This window comes from Schistocerca cancellata, chromosome 10 (genome assembly GCF_023864275.1).
Source record: "Schistocerca cancellata isolate TAMUIC-IGC-003103 chromosome 10, iqSchCanc2.1, whole genome shotgun sequence".
Classification (NCBI taxonomy): Eukaryota; Metazoa; Arthropoda; class Insecta; order Orthoptera; family Acrididae; genus Schistocerca; species Schistocerca cancellata.
The window spans coordinates 74,114,344-74,137,092 of NC_064635.1; the positions used below are offsets into that span (position 1 = coordinate 74,114,344).

At 46.5% G+C, this 22,749-nt stretch overlaps 1 protein-coding gene across 1 annotated transcript in view; it reads right to left on the reverse strand.

The window, feature by feature from the left end:
* Window positions 1-22,749, reverse strand: part of LOC126106636 (UDP-glucosyltransferase 2-like) — a 136,806-nt gene that overhangs the window by 11,671 nt on the left and 102,386 nt on the right. Inside the window, exons 3-4 of the mRNA XM_049912991.1 lie at window positions 19,149-19,371; window positions 7,871-8,090 (exon numbers count right to left, since the gene is read on the reverse strand). Coding sequence (XP_049768948.1) covers window positions 7,871-8,090; window positions 19,149-19,371 — 443 coding nt within the window. The remainder of the gene's footprint in view (window positions 1-7,870; window positions 8,091-19,148; window positions 19,372-22,749) is intronic.

A 22,749-nucleotide genomic window follows, 5' to 3' on the forward strand; every position in this document is an offset into this window, starting at 1 on the left:
TTTCGTTTTCTTAAAATTTTGCAAAATTGATTTTTAAATTTATCTTTCAAGCTTAAACACAAGATTATGGTAATATATTTTAAAGTTTTGAAACTTAACTGTGGCCTTCAGCCATTGGTATTGCACCTTGCATATGTTGCTTCTTTAAATTATTTTATTGCTGTCTTAATTCGATTTTTATCTTTTTGATTTTTTAAGATTTCTTGTTGTTAAACATGCTGGCCTTCTGCCTTTAAGGTTCTATGGTAATACACTCCTGGAAATGGAAAAAAGAACACATTGACACCGGTGTGTCAGACCCACCATACTTGCTCCGGACGCTGCGAGAGGGCTGTACAAGCAATGATCACACTCACGGCACAGCGGACACACCAGGAACCACGGTGTTGGCCGTCGAATGGCGCTAGCTGCGCAGCATTTGTGCACCGCCGCCGTCAGTGTCAGCCAGTTTGCCGTGGCATACGGAGCTCCATCGCCGTCTTTAACACTGGTAGCATGCCGCGACAGCGTGGACGTGAACCGTTTGTGCAGTTGACGGACTTTGAGCGAGGGCGTATAGTGGGCATGCGGGAGGCCGGGTGGACGTACCGCCGAATTGCTCAACACGTGGGGCGTGAGGTCTCCACAGTACATCGATGTTGTCGCCAGTGGTCGGCGGAAGGTGCACGTGCCCGTCGACCTGGGACCGGACCGCAGCGACGCACGGATGCACGCCAAGACCGTAGGATCCTACGCAGTGCCGTAGGGGACCGCACCGCCACTTCCCAGCAAATTAGGGACACTGTTGCTCCTGGGGTATCGGCGAGGACCATTCGCAACCGTCTCCATGAAGCTGGGCTACGGTCTCGCACACCGTTAAGCCGTCTTCCGCTCACGCCCCAACATCGTGCAGCCCGCCTCCAGTGGTGTCGCGACAGGCGTGAATGGAGGGACGAATGGAGACGTGTCGTCTTCAGCGATGAGAGTCGCTTCTGCCTTGGTGCCAATGATGGTCGTATGCGTGTTTGGCGCCGTGCAGGTGAGCGCCACAATCAGGACTGCATACGACCGAGGCACACAGGGCCAACACCCGGCATCATGGTGTGGGGAGCGATCTCCTACACTGGCCGTACACCACTGGTGATCGTCGAGGGGACACTGAATAGTGCACGGTACATCCAAACCGTCATCGAACCCATCGTTCTACCATTCCTAGACCGGCAAGGGAACTTGCTGTTCCAACAGGACAATGCACGTCCGCATGTATCCCGTGCCACCCAACGTGCTCTAGAAGGTGTAATTCAACTACCCTGGCCAGCAAGATCTCCGGATCTGTCCCCCATTGAGCACGTTTGGGACTGGATGAAGCGTCGTCTCACGCGGTCTGCACGTCCAGCACGAACGCTGGTCGAACTGAGGCGCCAGGTGGAAATGGCATGGCAAGCCGTTCCACAGGACTACATCCAGCATCTCTACGATCGTCTCCATGGGAGAATAGCAGCCTGCATTGCTGCGAAAGGTGGATATACACTGTACTAGTGCCGACATTGTGCATGCTCTGTTGCCTGTGTCTATGTGCCTGTGGTTCTGTCAGTGTGATCATGTGATGTATCTGACCCCAGGAATGTGTCAGTAAAGTTTCCCCTTCCTGGGACAATGAATTCACGGTGTTCTTATTTCAATTTCCAGGAGTGTATATTCTGAAGTTTTGAAATTTAATTGTGGCCCTCAGCTATTTGTGTTGCACCTTGCATGTGTTGCTTTTTGGGTTTTAAATTATTTTATTGCCATCGTAATTGAATTTTTGATTTTTTAAAGATTTCTTGTTGACCTTCTCCCTTTAAAGGTCTATGGTGATATATTCTAAAATTTTGGAATTTAATTGTGCCCCTCAGCCATTTGTATTGCACTTTGCGTATGTTGTTTTTTGAATTATTTTACTGCTGTCTTAATTGGATTTTTATCTTGTTAAGATTTCTTGTTGGAGGCCTTCAGCCGTGAAAGAGTTGCATTCGGTAAAGATTCGGCTATGTGCCGCTTTGGTTGTAAAGGTTATTAAATTACAATAAATGACAATTAGAAGCAGAAACTAACCTCAACCCTTGGCCCTTTCCACAATCCTATTACCTGTTCTGACCAGAGAGTTTAGTGGGCGTCTCACAGACCATCTTTGAAAACGTGGAGTGGGGAATTCTTCATAGTACATCATGCTGTCCGTTTCTCCTCTACATTGTCTTCTTAAGATTGTGCAACTTGTCAGCTTCGCTTTTCAGATGTAGAGGCAATACTGAACGGAACAAGCAACCTCTGAATTGCGGTAGATAGGACAGCGCCTGTGAAGGTCTTTGTGACCTCATTAAGACGAATGTCTCAGTTCTTATAATTAAATTTTTCTCAGGACGTTTGAGACTCATCTTTATCCACAATAATGATGGAAGCTGAAGAAATGAATTAAAATTTGTGCCTCAGCTAGAACTTGAAGCCAGGTATCCTTGCTTACAAGGCAAGAATGCTAGCCATTGATCCACATACTACCGACACAAACGTCAGTTCACATCTTCAGATTATTTTCCCCTTCTTAAATCATCACTATTGCTGAGGCTTTCCGGCACTGGAATAGCACCCCAGCGTTGGATGTAATAGGGAAATCCTGCACCTCAGGTGTAGGTGATCTATAGATATTATCATTTAATTTTTCCTCAACATGTTTGATTCTAATCTTCACCTGCGATAATGATGGAAGCTGAAGAAGTGAATTAAAATTTGTGCCATGGCCAGTAAAATGAGCTAAAGATGTGAACTGAAGTTTCTGTTCGGGAGGGCATTGCACTTGGGTAGTCCATGCAGCAACGCTAGTTTTAGTGCTGTGGTGGTGTAATGGCTAGCATTCCTGCCTAGTAAGCAAGGAGACCCAGGTTCAAGTCCCAACCGTGGCATGAACTTTAATTCGTTTCTTCAGCTTCCATCATTACTGTAGAACGTCTTAGTGTATGTGCGCTGTTTCTCCCATACTGTGGCTCAGGACTCAATACCTGAATACACGAGTGAAATTTCAGCATTTTATAGCATAGCCGTATTTGCTGCCCAAATAATTACAACTATTTGGTCGACAAGATCGGATATCTAGCCACGTTAACTCTGAGTAAACTACTTAGCTTCTGAAATGGAATTATATCAATAAACTTTAATATGTCTCATGTCTTGATAACATCCACTGTGTCTGGCAGTTATTGGAGAAATGAAAATAAAAGCGTGTACGTGATCTTTGTGGGCCTGCAGGAAGGCTTGGGCAGTGGTGCTTAAATATCCAATCCGAAGTGATAAATACCTCAATTTCTACCTATTTGTTATGTGGCCTCTGTTTTACTTGGATGTAATAGGAGTGTCCACTCACAAAATTACTTGCTCAGTATGATGAAGTGAGTTGACAGGGTACCATTACAGTGCCTGGTAATCTTTGTTCTGACATACGAGGTGCATTCAGGTTCTAAGGCCTCCGATTTTCTTTCTAATTAACTACTCACCGGAAATCGATGAAACTGGCGTTACTTCTCGACGTAATCGCCCTGCAGACGTACACATTTTTCACAACGCTGACGTCATGATTCCATGGCAGCGGCGGAGGCTTCTTTAGGAGTCTGTTTTGACCACTGGAAAATCGCTGAGGCAATAGCAGCACGGCTGCTGAATGAGCGACCACGGAGAGTGTCTTTCATTGTTGGAAAAAGCCAAAAGTTCACTAGGAGCCAGGTCAGGTGAGTAGGGAGCATGAGGAATCACTTCAAAGTTGTTATCACGAAGAAACTGTTGCGTAACGTTAGCTCGATGTGCGGGTGCGTTGTCTTGGTGAAACAGCACATGCGCAGCCCTTTCCGGACGTTTTTGTTGCAGTGCAGGAAGGAATTTGTTCTTCAAAACATTTTCGTAGGATGCACCTGTTACCATAGTGCCCTTTGGAACGCAATGGGTAAGGATTACGTCCTCGCTGTCCCAGAACATGGACACCGTCATTTTTTCAGCACTGGCAGTTACCCGTAATTTTTTTGGTGGCGGTGAATCTGTGTGCTTCCATTGAGCTGGCTGGCGCTTTGTTTCTGGACTGAAAAATGGCATCCACGTCTCATCCATTGTCACAACGGACGAAAAGAAAGTCCCATTCATGCTGTCGTTGCGCGCCAACATTGCTTGGCAACATGCCACACGGGCAGCCATGTGGTCGTCCATCAGCATTCGTGGCACCCACCTGGATGACACTTTTCGCATTTTCAGGTCGTCATGCAGGATTGTGTGCACAGAACCCACAGAAATGCCAACTCTGGAGGCGATCTGTTCAACAGTCATTCGGCGATCCCCCAAAACAATTCTCTCCACTTTCTCGATCATGTCATCAGACCGGCTTCTGCGGGCCCGAGGTTGTTTCGGTTTGTTGTCACATGATGTTCTGCCTTCATTAAACTGTCACACCCACGAACGCACTTTCGACACATCCATAACTCCATCACCACATGTCTCCTTCAACTGTCGATGAATTTCAATTGGTTTCACACCACGCAAATTCAGAAAACGAATGATTGCACACTGTTCAAGTAAGGAAAACGTCGCCATTTTAAGTATTTAAAACAGTTCTCATTCTCGCCGCTGGCGGTAAAATTCCATCTGCCGTACGGTGCTGCCATCTCTGGGACGTATTGACAATGAACGCGGCCTCATTTTAAAACAATGCGCATGTTTCTATCTCTTTCCAGTCCGGAGAAAAAAAAATCGGAGGACTTAGAACTTGAATGCACCTCGTATTAACACCAGGTCATCTGCATACTGGATTTTCTTCGAGGTAGTTGCTGAAATGCTGTGGAGATATATATTAAACCAAATGAGAGCCAGTACTGATTATTCAGGCTGGTTATTGTTGAGGGTACTTCGATAAAAAAAACTGGAAACCTTCAATCAGAGGGCAATGTTGTTGAGTAAACTACTTAGCTTCTCAAATGGAATTATATCAACAACCTTTAGCATGTCTCATGTCTTAATAAGATCCACTGTGTCAGGCAGTTATTGGAGAAATGCAGAAATGAAAATAAAAGCGCATGCATGATCTTTGTGGGCATGCAGAAATGACAATATCCATAGAATAAAAGTTTGGAACGCAATGAGAAGGGTTAACGTGAAAAGAAAGAGGGTTGATTTGTTTGTAATTAAAATGCGAAACAACGCTATCCATAGTATTTTCGTTAAAAATGCCTAAGACAAGGTTGAGGGATATCACCTGCCTATTTAACATTTATTTCGAACAGTCGCTGAATGGCTGGTACAGGGAGTGCTCAGGCATTGGAATAAAGATTGGTAGCGACACTCGTCGGTTTCTTTTATTTACGGACGACCAACTAGTATTACCTCGAGGTGAAGAGGATATGGAATACATGCAGAAAGAGCTCAGAGAAGGATATAGCAAAGAACGTTTGGAAACAAATCTGAGCAAGACAGAGTGTATGTGTGTGGAACAGGATTCGGTGAAAAGTGACACAGAGGAATGAGACGATGATATTATTTCCAGAACAGCAATGGGGAAGAGAGCGGGCTGCAGTTAATGAGGCAAGGTAACATTCGAATGATAAGGAATAGAAGCGAATGGAGATAACGTACTCCATAACAAAAGCTTTGGAGAACAGAGTCCTTCAGACGTATGGGCAAGTGAAGACAATAGCTAACCGTTGACGACGAAGAAAGATTTTAAGCCGGCAGCCGCGAAGAAAAAGAATGTGAGGAAGGCGAGCGCTAAATGTAAATATCGTGTGATCAGGGCCTCCTATCGGGTAGACCGTTCGCCAGGTGCAAGTCTTTCGATTTGACGACACTTCGGCGACTTGTGCGTCGATGGGGATGAAATGATGATGATTGGGACAACACAACTCCTAGTACCTGAGCGGAGAAAATCTCCGACCCAGTCAGGAATCGAACTCGAGCCCTTAGGAGTAACATTCTGTCGCGCTGACCACTGAGCTACCAGGGACGGACATGGGAGCGCTAACATTGGGAAAATACACTATTGGCCATTAAAATTGCTTCACCACGAAGATGACGCGCTACAGACGCGAAATTTAACCGACAGGAAGAAGATGCTGTGATACGCAAATGATTAGCTTTTCAGAGCATTCACACAAGGTTGGCGCCGGTGGCGACACCTACAACATGCTGACATGAGGAAAGTTTCCAACCGATTTCTCATACACAAACAGCAGTTGACCGGCGTTCCCTGGTGAAATGTTGTTGTGATGCCTCGTGTAAGGAGGAGAAATGCGTACCATCACATTCCCGACTTTGATAGAGGTCGGATTGTAGCCTATCGCGATGGCGGTTTATCGTATCGCGACACTGCTGCTCGCGTTGGTCGAGATCCAATGAATGTTAGCAGAATATGGAATCGGTGGCTTCAGGAGGGTAATACTGAACGCCGTGCTGGATCCCAACGGCCTCGTATCACTAGCAGTCGCGATGACAGGCATCTTTTCCGCATGGCTGTAACGGATCGTGCAGCCACGTCTCAATCCCTGAGTCAACAGATGGAGATGTTTGCAATATAACAACCATCTGTACGAACAGCTCGACGACGTTTGCAGCAGCATGGACTTTCAGCTCGGAGACAACGGCTGCGGTTACCCTTGACGCTGCATCACAGACAGGAGCGCCTGCGATGGTGTACTCAACGACGAACCTGGGTGCACGAATGGTAAAACGTCATTTTTTCGGATGAATCCAGGTCCTGTTTACAGAATCATGATGCTCGCATCCGTGTTTGTGCGACATCGCGGTGAACGCACATTGGAAGCGTGTATTCGTCATCGCCATACTGGCGTATCACCCGGCGTGATGGTATGAGATGCCATTGGTTACACGTCTCGGTCACCTTTTGTTCCCACTGACGGCACTTTGAACAGTGGACGTTACATTTCAGATGTGTTACGACCCGTGGCTTTACCCTTCGCTCTATCACTGCGAAACCCTACATTTTAGTAGTATAATGAACGACCGCATGTTGCAGGTGCTGTACGGGCCTTTCTGGATACAGGAAATGTTCGACAGCTGCCCTGGCCAGCACATTCTCCAGATCTCTCACCAATTGAAAACGTCTGGTCAATGGTGGCCGAGCAAATGGCTCGTCACAATACGCCATTCACTACTCTTGTTGAACTGTGGTATCGTGTTTTAGCTGCATGGGCAGCTGTACCTGCACACGCCATCCAAGCTCTGTTTGACTCAATTGCCAGGCGTATCAAGGCCGTATTACGGCCAGAGGTGAATGTTCTGGTACTGATTTCTCAGGATCTATGCACCCAAATTGCGGAAAATGTAATCACATGTCAGTTCTAGTATAATATATTAGTCCAATGAATACCCGTCTATCATCTGCATTTCTTCTTGGTGTAGCAATTTTAATGGCCACTTGTGTACATACAGCATGCAATGGAAGACAGAAGTCTAATGACGGATGATTGGAACGAAAGAGGCCCTTGGAGGTTGGAAGAAGAAGAAGAAGTAAAGAAGAGAACCCTAGCATCAATCCTACTCTCAATACCGTACCGTAAGTTCCTTCAGATTCGCTTCACCCGATTTGACACCTCTCTTAAATCTGGATTAAACCAACGTTGTTAGTCCTCGCACCGGATCGCTGCAATCGCAGTTATTTCAAAACCTACCCAGCTCCACTAGGATTGTTTTATCAACGACACGAACTAGTCCTCTACCCCAAGTACATCCCACATTGTGGGTTCTACGTTGTGTAGAGCACTAACCCATGCGCTCCAGTAAAGTCGTTACGTGAGCTATCAAAAGTTGCTTACGGCAGAAATGTCAGAACTGCGGACATTCGATGTGACGAAAATTTTCATAACTGTACCTGGGGTTTTTGAGTATCTTGTTGATCGCCTCGAGGACCGACTCCTTGGTGAGTCGCAGCGTGTCCAGCTCGACGGCGGCGCCCTTGGCCACGTTCTTGCGCAGGTTGGCGTACTGGTCGGCCAGGAAGGGGACCCCCACCACGGGGACGCCGTGGTACACCGCCTCCATGGTACTCAGCATCCCTCCGTGGCTGATGAACACCTTCACATTGGGGTGCGCTGGAAACCAGACAATTTTGACATGCAGCGAGACATATTTCCAGCGGAAAGAGACAGCTTGGAAGGATACTACGCTGAAGAGCCAAAGAAACCGGTACAACTTCCTAATATCCTGTAGGGCCCCCGCGACGAAGCACATGTGCCACAACACGACCTGGCATGGACTCGACATATGTCTGTAACAGTGCTGGAGGTGAATGACACCATGAATCCTGCAGTGCTGTCTGTAAACCCTTAGCAGTAAACAATTAATATCGTTTAAAAATGGAAAGGCCTCTGGACCTGATGGGATACCAGTTCAGTTTTACACAGAGTACGCGAAGGAACTTGCCCCCCTTCTTGCAGCGGTGTACCGTAGGTCTCTAGAAGAGCGTAGCGTTCCAAAGGATTGGAAAAGAGCACAGGTCATCCCAGTTTTCAAGAAGGGACGTCGAACAGATGTGCAGAACTATAGACCTATATCTCTAACGTCGATCAGTTGTAGAATTTTTGAACACGTATTGTGTTCGAGTATAATGACTTTTCTGGAGACTAGAAATCTACTCTGTAGGAATCAGCATGGGTTTCGAAAAAGACGGTCATGTGAAACCCAGCTCGCGCTATTCGTCCACGAGACTCAAGAGGGCCATAGACACGGGTTCACAGGTAGATGCCGTGTTTCTTGACTTCCGCAAGGCGTTCGATACAGTTCCCCAAAGTCGTTTAATGAACAAAGTAAGAGCATATGGACTATCAGACCAATTGTGTGACTGGATTGAAGAGTTCCTAGATAACAGAACGCAACATGTCATTCTCAATGGAGAGAAGTCTTCCGAAGTAAGAGTGATTTCAGGTGTGCCGCAGGGGAGTGTCATAGGACCGTTGCTATTCACAATATACATAAATGACCTGGTGGATGACATCGGAAGTTCACTGAGGCTTTTTGCAGATGATGCTGTGGTGTATCGAGAGGTTGTAACAATGGAAAATTGTACTGAAATGCAGGAGGATCTGCAGCGAATTGACGCATGGTGCAGGGAATGACAATTGAATCTCAATGTAGACAAGTGTAATGTGCTGCGAATACACAGAAAGATAGATCCTTTATCATTTAGCTACAAAATAGCAGGTCAGCAACTGGAAGCAGTTAATACCATAAATTATCTGGGAGTACGCATTAGGAGTGATTTAAAATGGAATGATCATATAATGTTGATTGTCGGTAAAGCAGATGCCAGACTGAGATTCATTGGAAGAATCCTAAGGAAATGCAATCCGAAAACAAAGGAAGTAGGTTACAGTACGCTTGTTCGCCCACTGCTTGAATACTGCTCAGCAGTGTGGGATCCGTACCAGATAGGGTTGATAGAAGATATAGAGAAGATCCAACGGAGAGCAGCGCGCTTCGTTACAGTATCATTTAGTAATCGCGAAAGGGTTACGGAGATGATAGATAAACTCCAGTGGAAGACTCTGCAGGAGAGACGCTCAGTAGATCGGTACGGGCTTTTGTCAAAGTTTCGAGAACATACCTTCACCGAAGAGTCAAGCAGTATATTGCTCCCTCCTACGTATATCTCGCGAAGAGACCATGAGGATAAAATCAGAGAGATTAGAGCCCACACAGAGGCATACCGACAATCCTTCTTTCCACGAACAATACGAGACTGGAATAGAAGGGAGAACCGATAGAGGTACTGAAGGTACCCTCCACCACACACCGTCAGGTGGCTTGAGGAGTATGGATGTAGATGTAGATGTAGATGTAGAAGAGTACGAGGGGGTGGAGATCTTTTCTGAACAGCACGTTACAACGCATCCCAGATATGATCAATAATATTCATGTCTGGTGAGTTAGGTGGGATGCGGAAGTGTTTAAACTCAGAAGAGTGTTCCTGAAGGCACTTTGTAGTAATTCTGGACATGTGCGGTGTCGCATTGTCCTTCTGGAATTGCCCAAGTCCGTCGGAACGCACAATGAATGGATACATGTGATTAGACAGGATGCTTACGTACGTGTCAACTGTCAGAGTCGTATCTAGACGAATCGGGGGTCCCATATCAGTCCACCTGCACACACCCCACACCGTTACAGAGCCTCCAGCGGCTTGAATACTCCCCTGCTAACATGCAGGGTCCATGGATTCCGTACCCGTACACGGCCATCTGCTCGATACAATTTGACCCGAGACTCGTCTGACCAGGCAACATCCACCGTCTGTAACTCACGGGCCCAGGCGAGGCGTAAAGATTTGTGTCGTGCAGTAATCTAGGGTACACGAGTGGTCCTTCCTCACCGAAAGCCCAAAAAAAGTGGCTCTAAGCACTATGGGACTTAACATCTGAGGTCATCAATCCCCTACACTTAGACCTATTTAAACCTAACTAACCTAAGGACATCACACACATCCATGCCCGAGGCAGGATTCGAACCTGCGACAGTGCCGGTCGCGCGGTTCCAGACTGAAGCGCCTAGAACCGCTCGGCCACATCGGCCGGCACAAGTGTTACATCCCAACAGCAGTATAATGACCGCAGAACGGATATGCCTGCTGTTTATACTTAAGCTAGAACAGGTTTACAGGATTCATTGCACTACAAGTACAGTTTAATTATTCTAGGTGTTGTGTAAGGTTGTCAGCAGTACATGTTGGTGAAAGTGCTTGCTGTTTCAGTGAGTGTGTGTTTCGGTAGTGCTGTCTGTGTTGGTGTACGAATTGGAGCTGCTGTCTTAGGTGCTTCGTGCGCCTTGCAGTGTTCTGTTATACGGCGGTGTCTGTCAAGATTCGTCATGTAATGTCGTTGAGGCATCATCAGCGACTTTATTCGTTACCTCCCACTCGTCTTTGTCTCTTATTGCCCGTATTGGTGTCTGATGTGCTGGTCGGTATCGGTGACAGTGCAAAAGTGTGCGTGAAGGTAGGAGACGAGGTACTGGCAGAAGTAAAATTATGAGGACGCGACGTGAACCATGCTAGGATAGGTCAGTCGGTGTAACACTTACCCAAGAAAGGCAACGGTCCCGAGTTCGAGTCTCGGTCTGGCACTCACTTTTAATCTGCCAGGAAGGTTCATATACAGCTGCTCGCTCGTCTAAAGATTCTCATCTGTTGTTGTTGTGGTCTTCAGTCCAGAGACTGGTTTGATGCAGCCCTCCATGCTACTCTATTCTGCGCAAACTTCTTCACCTCCAAGTGACTACTGCAGCCTAATATCCTTCTGAATCTGCTTACTGTATTCATATCTTGGTCTCCCTCTAAGATTTTTACCCTCCACACAATATTAAATTGCTGATTCCTTGATGCCTCAGAACGTGTTCTACCAACCGATCCCCTCACCTAGTCAAGTTTTGCTACAAATTCCTCACCTCCCCAATTCTATTCAGTACCTCCTCATTAGTTTGTGATCTACCCGTCAAAAGACTGGAAAATTGCTCAAGTTACACCAATACCCAGAAAGGGAAATAGGAGTAATCCGCTGAAATGCAGGTCCATATCACTAACGTCGATTTGTAGTAGCGTTTTGGAACATACACTATATTCGAACATTATGAATTACATCGAAGAAAACGATTTATTGACACACAGTCAGCACGCATTCAGGAAACATCGTTCTTGTGAAACACGACTAGCTCTTTATATTTATGAAGTAATGAGTGCTATTGACAGGGGATGTCAAATGGATTCCATATTTTTAGATTTCCACAAGGCTTTCCAAACTGTTCTTCACAGGCGTCTTCTAACCAAACTGCGTGTCTATAGAATATCGCCTCAGTTGTGCTGCTGGATTCGTGATTTCCTGTCAGAAAGGTCTCAATTCATAGTAATAAGGGAAAGTTCTCTGTATCACCAGATTTCGAAAACTTCTATTCTCTTCTTGTCTAAACTATTCATCGTCCACGTTACACTTCCATACATGGCTACACTTCATACAAATACTTTCAGAAAAGACTTCCTGACACTCAAATCTATACTCGATGTTAACAAATTTGTCTTCTTCAGAAACGCTTTTCTTGCCACTGCTAGTCTACATTTTATATCCTCTCTAATTCGACCATGATCAGTTATTTTACTCCCCAAAACAGCAAAACTCATCTACTTCTTTAAGTATCTCATTTCCTAATCTGATTCCTTCAGCATCACCTGATTTAATTCGACTTCATTTCCTTATTTAAAATTAATCGTCGGTAAAGCAGATGCCAGACTGAGATGCATTGGGAGAATCTTAAAGAAATGCAATCCGAAAACAAAGGAAGTAGGTTACAGTACACTTGTTCGCCCACTGCTTGAATACTACTCATCGGTGTGGGATCCGTACCAGATAGGGTTGACAGATCCAACGCAGAGCAACGCGCTTCGTTACAGCATCATTTAGTAATCGAGAAAGCGTTGCGGAGATGATAGATAAACTCCAGTGGAAGACCCTGCAAGAGAGACGCTCTGTAGCTCGGTACAGGCTTTTGTTGAAGCTTCGAGGACATATCTTCACCGAGAGTCAAGCAGTATATTGCTCCCCCCCCCCCCCCCTACATATATCTCGCGAAGAGACCATGAGGATAAAATCAGAGAGATCAGAGCCCACACAGAGGCACACCGACAACACGAATAATATGAGACTGGAAGAGAAGGGAGAACCGATAGAGGTGCTCAAGGTACCCTCCGCCACACACCTTCAGGTGGCTTGCAGAGTATGGATGTAGATGTAGATGTAGATTATCCTCATTTTGCTTTTGTTGATACATCAGATTCGCACCTAACGACTAGAAAGCTGCACAGGTTACACCAACACCCAAGAAGTGAAATAGGAGTGCTACCGTTACAGAATTAGGAGCTACCATACTGACAGGAAATTCCACCAGATCGGAGGGGCTGTCGTCGTCCCTTCACGTTTTGTAACAATCCATCTGATGTCGGGGTTGCAGGCCACTATGGAATGTGAGGCAGGTGCGATCCCGTTGTGAGGATTCGCCGGCAAAGGGCTGTAACGCATTCTGACGTGAATGTAAAGGCTACATGCATTGGCCAGATCGCTTTGGGAGCGTCTGTGTGCCTGGAACCCTACACAGCTACCTGCACGACTTCGTTGGGCGACCGGTGGGGTGAGGGGCTGGCGGGGAGTTGGAACTCTGAGCGACCTGGGACTAGCGCGTCGGTACTGTGGGGCCTCTTGCTGGCGTAGAGGGTGTGGGTTGGGTTGGGGAACGCCTCACTCCACCTGTCCTCTGCTGCACGCTTGTCAGTCTGCCAGGAGGCGCTATAGTCCACGGACACGGTGCCCATGTGTTGCACGCTGCCAGCCGGCTGTTGGTACGCCGCATGTGTTGAAACACAGCACTTAAATGTCGCAACAGCTAGTGCATCTCCAATGCATCAGCCCTTACTAAATAAAATATGATCCCTTCTTCCCTGCAACTTCTGTTACAGTGTGGGATGCACTATCCCTTTTTGACCTGTGTTCTGTGGTATGCATTTGTTTTGAGTTGACTGTGTACATATGTGTTTTTTTTACTGTGTCATATTTCGTAATTCTTACATACACAGCTTTTTAATGTCATACAGTCCGCAGCCATTTTTTTCAATGTCATACATACACTCCTGGAAATTGAAATAAGAACACCGTGAATTCATTGTCCCAGGAAGGGGAAACTTTATTGACACATTCCTGGGGTCAGATACATCACATGATCACACTGACAGAACCACAGGCACATAGACACAGGCAACAGAGCATGCACAATGTCGGCACTAGTACAGTGTATATCCACCTTTCGCAGCAATGCAGGCTGCTATTCTCCCATGGAGACGATCGTAGAGATGCTGGATGTAGTCCTGTGGAACGGCTTGCCATACCATTTCCACCTGGCGCCTCAGTTGGACCAGCGTTCGTGCTGGACGTGCAGACCGCGTGAGACGACGCTTCATCCAGTCCCAAACATGCTCAATGGGGGACAGATCCGGAGATCGTGCTGGCCAGGGTAGTTGACTTACACCTTCTAGAGCACGTTGGGTGGCACGGGATACATGCGGACGTGCATTGTCCTGTTGGAACAGCAAGTTCCCTTGCCGGTCTAGGAATGGTAGAACGATGGGTTCGATGACGGTTTGGATGTACCGTGCATTATTCAGTGTCCCCTCGACGATCACCAGTGGTGTACGGCCAGTGTAGGAGATCGCTCCCCACACCATGATGCCGGGTGTTGGCCCTGTGTGCCTCGGACGTATGCAGTCCTGATTGTGGCGCTCACCTGCACGGCGCCAAACACGCATACGACCATCATTGGCACCAAGGCAGAAGCGACTCTCATCGCTGAAGGCGACACGTCTCCATTCGTCCCTCCATTCACGCCTGTCGCGACACCACTGCAGGCGGGCTGCACGATGTTGGGGCGTGAGCGTAAGACGGCCTAACAGTGTGCGGGACCGTAGCCCAGCTTCATGGAGAGGGTTGCGAATGGTACTCGCCGATACCCCAGGAGCAACAGTGTCCCTAATTTGCTGGGAAGTGGCGGTGCGGTCCCCTACGGCACTGTGTAGGATCCTACGGTCTTGGCGTGCATCCGTGCGTCGCTGCGGTCCGGTCCCAGGTCGACAGGCACGTGCACCTTCCGCCGACCACTGGCGACAACATCGATGTACTGTGGAGACCTCACGCCCCACGTGTTGAGCAATTCGGCGGTACGTCCACCCGGCCTCCCGCATGCCCACTATACGCCCTCGCTCAAAGTCCGTCAACTGCACATATGGTTCACGTCCACGCTGTCGCGGCATGCTACCAGTGTTAAAGACTGCAATGGAGCTCCGTATGCCACGGCAAACTGGCTGACACTGATGGCGGCGGTGCACAAATGCTGCGCAGCTAGCGCCATTCGACGGCCAACACCGCGGTTCCTGGTGTGTCCGCTGTGCCGTGCGTGTGATCATTGCTTGTACGGCCCTCTCGCAGTGTCCGGAGCAAGTATGGTGGGTCTGACACACCGGTGTCAATGTGTTCTTTTTTCCATTTCCAGGAGTGTATATGCAACAGTAATTTCCCATTGTTTATGCTAATTAGAACAACTACTTTGGGTATGTCATAGAATAAGTACAATTGCCAAAGTGAGCGACATAAACTGAGGCGACAAAATTCGTGAGATACCGATATGAACATACACACATGCAGTTAGTATAGCATACACAAGGTATAAAAGGGCAGTGCATTGGTAGAGCTGTGATTTGTACTCAGGTGTTTCATGCCAGAAAGTGTCAGATTTGATTATCGCCGTATGACGGGAATTACTAGACTTTGAATTCAGACTGGTAGTTACAGCTAGATGGATGGGACATTTCATTTCGGATATCATTAGCGAATTCAATATTCTGAGATTCACAGTGTCAAGGGTGTGGTGAGAACACCAAATTTCAGTCATTACTTCTCACCACAGACAATGCAGTGGCCAAAAGTCTTCACTTAACGATCGAGAGCAATAGTATTTCCTTACAGTTGTCACTGCTAACAGAGAAGTAACACTGCGCGAAATAACCACAGAAACCAATGCAGGATGTATTATGACAAATGCACTATGTGATCCAAAGTATTGCGACACCCCCTCCCCCAAAAAACATAAGTTTTTCATACTAGGTGCATTGTGCTGCCACCTTCTGCCAGGTACTCCATATCAGCGACTTCAGTAGTCATTAGACATCGTTAGAGAGGAGACTGGACACTCCGCAGAACTCCGAACGTGGACAGGTGATTGTGTGTCGTTTGTGTCATACCCCTGTACGCGAGATTTCCACATTCCTAAACATCCCTAGGTCCACTGTTTCCAATGTGATAGTGAAGTGGAAATTTTAAGGGACGCGTGCAGCACAAAAGCGTGCAGGCCGGCTGACAGAGACCGTCGACAGTTGAAGAGGGCTGTAATGTGTACTAGGCACACATCTATCCAGACCATCACACAGGAATTCCAAACTGCATCAGGATCCAGTTCAAGTACTATGACAGTTAGGCGGGACCTGAGAAAACTTGGATTTCATGCTCCAGCAGCTGCTCATAAGCCACACATCACGCCGGTAAATGCCAAACGACGCCTCGCTTGGTGTAAGGAGAGTAAACATTGGACGATTGAACAGTGGAGAAACGTTGTGTGGAGTGACGAATCACGGTACACAATATGGTGATCCGATGACAGGGTGTGGGTACGGCGAATGCCCGGTGAACATCATCTGCCAGCGTGTGTAGTGCCAACAGTAAAATTCGGAGGCGGTGGTGTTACTGTGTGGTCGTGTTTTCCATGGAGAGGGCTTGCACCCCATGTTGTTTTGTGAGGCACTATCACAGCACAGGCCTACATTGATGTTTTCAGCACCTTCTTGCTTCTCACTGTTGAAGAGCAATTCGGGTATGGCGATTGCATCCTTCAACACTATCGAGCACCTACTCATAATGCACGGCCTGTGGCGGAGTGGTTAACGACAGTAACATCCCTGTAATAGACTGGCCTGCACAGACTCCTGACCTGAACACCTTTGGGATGTTTTCGAAAGGCCGACTTGCTGTCAGGCATCACCGACCGACATTGATACCTCTCCTCAGTGCAGCACTCCGTGAAGAACTGGCTGCCATTCCCCAGGAAACCTTCTAGCATGCTGAACGTGTGCCTGCGAGATTGGAAGCTGTCATCGAGGCTAAGGGTGGGCCAACACCATACTGAGTTCCAGCATTACCGATGGATGGCGTCACGAACCTGTGAGTCATTTTCGGCTAGGTGTCCGGATACTTTTGACCACATGGTGTATGTCCGTTAGGACAGTGTGGCGAAATATGGCGTTAATTGGCTGTAGCAGCAGGCCTTTACTAACAGCACGACATTGCCTGTAGTGCCTCTCCTGGTCTTGTGGCCATATCAGTTGGATCTTAGACGACTGGACTGGTCAGATGAGTCCCATTTTCTGTAGGTAAGTACTGATGGTAAGATTCAAGTGCGACGCATACCCCACAAAGCCAAACGCAAATCGGCGATGAGACTGTGCAAGCTAGCGCTGCCTCCATAATGGTGTATTTACACGGAATGGACTGGTCCTCAGGTCTAACTGAAGCGATCATTGACGGGAAATGCTTATGTTTGGGTACCTCCAGACCATTTTCAGCCATTCATGCAGTTCATGTTCCCAATATTTTATGGACGACTGTGCGCCATCTCACCAGGCTACAATTGTTAGCAATTGGTTTCAAGAACATTCTGGAGTGAATGATTTGACTATCCAGATCACCCACCATGTATCCTATTGAACGTTTATGGGACGTATCTGAGAGGTCAGTTGATGCAAAAACTCCTGTACCCTCAAAACTTTCGCAATTATCGACGCTATTGGTCAATACTTTTGTAGGGGACTTCAACGACTTGTTGAGTTCATGCCATGTCAAGTTGGAGCACTATGCCGTGCAAACGGAGACCTGCCACGATAGCAGAACGTATCCCAAGACTTTTGTCACCTTAGTGTAAAAATACATACCCTACTGGCCTTTAAAATGGCTACACCACGAAGATGACGTGCTACAGACGCGAAATTTAACCGACAGGAAGACGATGCTGTGATGTGCAGATGATTAGCTTTTCAAACCATTCACACAAAGTGGCGACAGCTACAACGTGCTGACATGAGGAGTTTCCAACCGATTTCTCATACACCAACAGCAGTTGACCGGCGTTGCCTGGTGAAACGTTGTGATGCCTCATGTAAGGAGGAGAAATGCGTACCATCACGTTTCCGACTTTGATAAAGGTCGGATTGTAGAGTATCGCGATTGCGGTTTATCGTATCGCGACATTGCTGCTGGCGTTGGTCGAGATCCAATGACTGTTAGCAGAATATGGAATCAGTGGGTTCAGGAGGGTGATACGGAATGCCGTGCTGGATCCCAACAGCCTCGTATCACTAGCAGTCGTGATGACAGGCATCTTATCCGCATGGCTGTAAAGGATCGTGCAGCCACATCTCGATCCCTGAGTCAACACATGGGGACGTTTGCAAGACAACAACCATCTGCACCAACAGTTCGACGACTTTTGCAGCAGCACGGACTATCAGCTCGAAGACCTTGGCTGCGGTTACCTTTGACGCCGCATCACAGACAGGAGCACCTGCGATGGTGTACTCAACGACGAACCTGGGTGCAGGAATGGCAAAACGTCACTTTTTCGGATGAATCCAGGTTCTGTTTACAGCATCACGATGGCCGCATCCGTGTTTGGCAACATCGCGGTGAGAAACGTGTATTCGTCATCGCTATACTGGCGTACCACCCGGCATGATGGTATGGGGTGCCACTGGTTACACGTCTCGGTCACCTGTTGTTCGCATTGACGACACTTTGAACAGTGGACATTACATTTCAGATGTGTTACGACCGGTGGCTCTACCCTTTGTTCGATCCCTGCGAAACCCTACACTTCAGCAGGATAATGCACGATGGCGTGTTGCAGGTCCTGTACGGGCCTTTCTGGATACAGAAAATGTTCGACTGCTGCCCTGGCCAGCACATTCTCCAGATCTCTCACCAACTGAAAACGTCTGATCAATGGTGGCCGAGCAACTGGCTCGTCACAATACGCCAGTCACTACTCTTGATGAACTGTGGTGCATGGGGAGCTGTACTTGTACATGCCATCCAAGCTCTGTTTGACTCAAAGCCCAGGTGTATCAAGGAAGTTATTACGGCCAGAGGTGGTTGTCCTGGGTACTGATTTTTCAGGATCTATGCACCCAGACTGCATGAAAATGTTATCACATGTCAGTTCTAGTATAATATATTTGTCCAATGACTACCCGTTTATCATCAGCATTTCTTCTTGGTGTAGCAATTTTAATGGCCAGTAGTGTATTAGCGGTGGTACCAGATGGTGACCTTTCAATAGTTACAAAGTGGGCTCTGTGCTATACTGGTACTGTACATTTCTTCCAGCGTGGGTGCAGCGTAGGCGTTTGGTACCAGCGTTGTCAACTGCTTGATAAGTAAACTCGCAGTAGAGATACTGGCTGACTTGCCTTAATGGAAAGAGGTAGGTACAGAAAATGATGCACGATGTCGTTCACGTACCCAGGATGTCGTTCTGGGGAGCCCACTTGATGATCTTGACGTTGGGCGGCTGTCCAGGCAGCGAGTCTGACTCCCACTTCCAGAGCACCTTGTGGGGCAGCGTGGCAAAGGCCTCCAGGAAGGCGCGCCTGCTGGCTTCGTCCAGCTTGTCGCTCCGGATGTTGGAGCCCAGGCTCATGAAGATGGCCCCGTCTTTTGCCGAGTCCAGGAACTCCTTCAGGTCCTGCAGTGAAACAAGTAAACGTTTGGTAATGATCGCGATGATATTAGTGTTTCGAATCTCGACGATGATGTCTTTAAGGGGACGCGGATGTCGTAAGGCTCCAAAAAATGGAATGTTTAAGAAAATCCTGTGATTCTTTCTGATTATAAAAAATATACATTACGTATAGTACTTTATCGTTTTCGTGTATAAATGCATTTTTAAAGAAGATGCGGTGCGTGAGTTGTAGGGAAGCAGCCTACTCACGCTATATAGAATTCATATGCTTTCCATTGTGTGCCACCTAGTCCGCTGTAACTAGCTATGACATCACGAATGTTGCGCAATACCTTAAAAGTAAAGTAAATAATCTGAAAAGTTAATAGCATGTCAGGAATTATACTAAAATGATAATGTGTTAAGTTTCAGTTTAGTAACTTTTCGAAATTTGGACGTTTTATGTAAAAATCATCGGCGCAACGGGAAGGAGCTAGAAACTTCAAAATTTATATTCGGATTCCTTTTTCATTGTAATTTAATGGAAACAGCATGCTGTGTCTGACAAAGTAATATTTTGGTTGAAATTCGTGGTTTTCTGTTTTTGTGTCCTAAGAGTATGGAAGAAAGACAGATTACGTAAGTAATTAGAGAAAGTTATGATGTTTGGATTTAGGTAGAATGGAGATACGCTATAATAACAAAGATATGAGAAGTTTCCAAAACGTAGCTATAAAATTATAGCTGTAGCGTCTCTCCAAAGGGCAAGTTCAGAGCTCATCTATTGTGTGCAGTGCAACTAAAATAATTCACTCGCCAAAAGTATTTAACCTAGCCACATCAAAATTTTATTATAAATACTTATCTGTGTGCTGATTGCACAATTAAATTGAAAGCTTCATTGGCCTTCAGCGAATGAAGCAATTAATTATTGAGTAACTTGAAGTGGTCATTTACCAGCCCAGCGGCTAGTGAGGAAGGCAAATGTTGTCGGCTGCGCCTTCGACGGTCCGCACCGCGGCTAAGTAAATAAGAACGCTGCGATCTAGATTCAGGCCCCAGTTCTCTTCTAGATTCGTATCAGCGTGCACTCCACATCGGAAGCCGCGTCGCGTTTGCGCAGTTATAAGGAACAGCCTTGGATGTCGTATTATGTAACTCGGTATGCACGTAACAATGAGTTCTCATTGGGGTAAAGTGTTAATTGCGGAACAACTCCAGTGATTTATTCTCAGTTTGTGTATGTCGTATTTTCATGTGTCGCAGCAGGACAGACCTACCATTACTAGCGTGGCGTTTGATCAGTATTAACATCAAATTTTTGCGAGCATTCACTTTGAACATTTACATCGATAACGGTTACTGAACAGTTTCGTTATCTAGGGATAATAGGAGCCGCGCAATAGACTCTGAACAACTCTGAGAGTACAATAGCTGATAGTAGCATTGCTTGGTTAAACATTTGTTGTTGTTGTTGTTATGGTCTTCAGTCCTGAGACTAGTTTGATGCAGCTCTCCATGCTACTCTATCCTGTGCAAGCTTCTTCATCTCCCAGTACCTACTGCAACCTACATCCTTCTGAATCTGCTTAGTGTATCCATCTCTTGGTCTCCCCCTACGATTTTTACCCTCCACGCTGCCCTCCAATACTAAATTGGTGATCCCTTGATGCCTCAGAACATGTCCTACCAACTGATCCCTTCTTCTGGTCTAGTTGTACCACCAACTTCTCTTCTCCCCAATCCTATTCAATACTTCCTCATTAGTTATGTGATCTACCCATCTAATCTTCAGCATTCTTCTGTAGCACCACATTTCGAAAGCTTATTTTCTCTTCTTGTCCAAACTATTTACCGTCCATGTTTCACTTCCATACATGGCTACACTCCATACAAATACTTTCAGAAATGACTTCCTGACACTTAAATCTATATTCGATGTTAACAAATTCCTCTTCTTCAGAAACGCTTTCATTGCCATTGCCAGTCTACATTTTATATCCTCTCTACTTCGACCATCATCAGTTATTTTGCTCCCCAAATAGCAAAACTCCTTTACTACTTTAAGTGTCTCATTTCCTAATCTAATACCCTCAATATCACCCGACTTAATTCGACTACATTCCATTATCCTCGTTTTGCTTTTGTTGATGTTCATCTTATATCCTCCCTTCAAGACACCATCCATTCCGTTCAACTGCTCTTCCAAGTTCTTTGCTGTCTCTGACAGAATTACAATGTCATCGGCGAACCTCAAAGTTTTTATTTCTTCTCCATGGATTTTAATACCTACTCCGAATTTTTCTTTTGTTTCCTTTACTGCTTGCTCAATATACAGGTTGAATAACATCGGGGAGAGGCTACAACCCTGTCTTACTCCCTTCCCAACCACTGCTTCCCTTTCATGTCCCTCGACTCTTATAACTGCCATCTGGTTTCTGTACAAATTGTAAATAGCCTTTCGCTCCCTGTATTTTACCCGTGCCACCTTTAGAATTTGAAAGAGAGTATTCCAGTCAACATTGTCAAAAGCTTTCTCTAAGTCTACAAATGCTAGAAACGTAGGTTTGCCTATCCTTAATCTTTCTTCTAAGATAAGTCGTAAGGTCAGTATTGCCTCACGTGTTCCAACATCTCTACGGAATCCAAACTGATCTTCCCCGAGGTCGGCTTCTACTAGTTTTTCCATCCGTCTGTAAAGAATTCGTGTTAGTATTTTGCAGCTGTGGCTTATTAAACTGATTGTTCGGTAATTTTCATATCTGTCAACACCTGCTTTCTTTGGGATTGGAATTATTATATTCTTCTTGAAGTCTGACAGTATTTCGCCTGTTTCATACATCTTGCTCACCAGATGGTAGAGTTTTGTCAGGACTGGCTCTCCCAAGGCCGTCAGTAGTTCCAATGGAAAACATTTATTTGTTTGGAATTTTACGCTTTATCGATTTCAGAATATAGTGTAAATTGTTATAGTAAACTGCATTTTCTATGAATCCCACACATCATCCTATACCCTCAGCATAGCGAACTTCAATGATCAATAACTCTATTTCTCCATCACAGTGGGCACAGTGAAATTTAATTACGGGCATCACGTCTTTGCTAATCACATTCTTGTTGTCCGCAGCTCGTGGTCTTGCGGTAGCGTTCTCGCTTCCCGCGCACGGGGTCACGGGTTCGATTCCCGGCGGGGTCAGGGATTTTCTCTGCCTCGTGATGACTGGCTGTTGTGTGTTCTTCGTCATCATTTCATCATCATTGCCTCTCAAGTCGCCGAAGTGCGCCAGCTAAAAAGGACTTGGCAATACGGTGGCCGAACTTCCCCGCATGGGGCCTCCCGGCCAACAATGCCATACGATCATTTCATTTCATTTCACAGAGCCTGTGTTGAGAATGGCAACA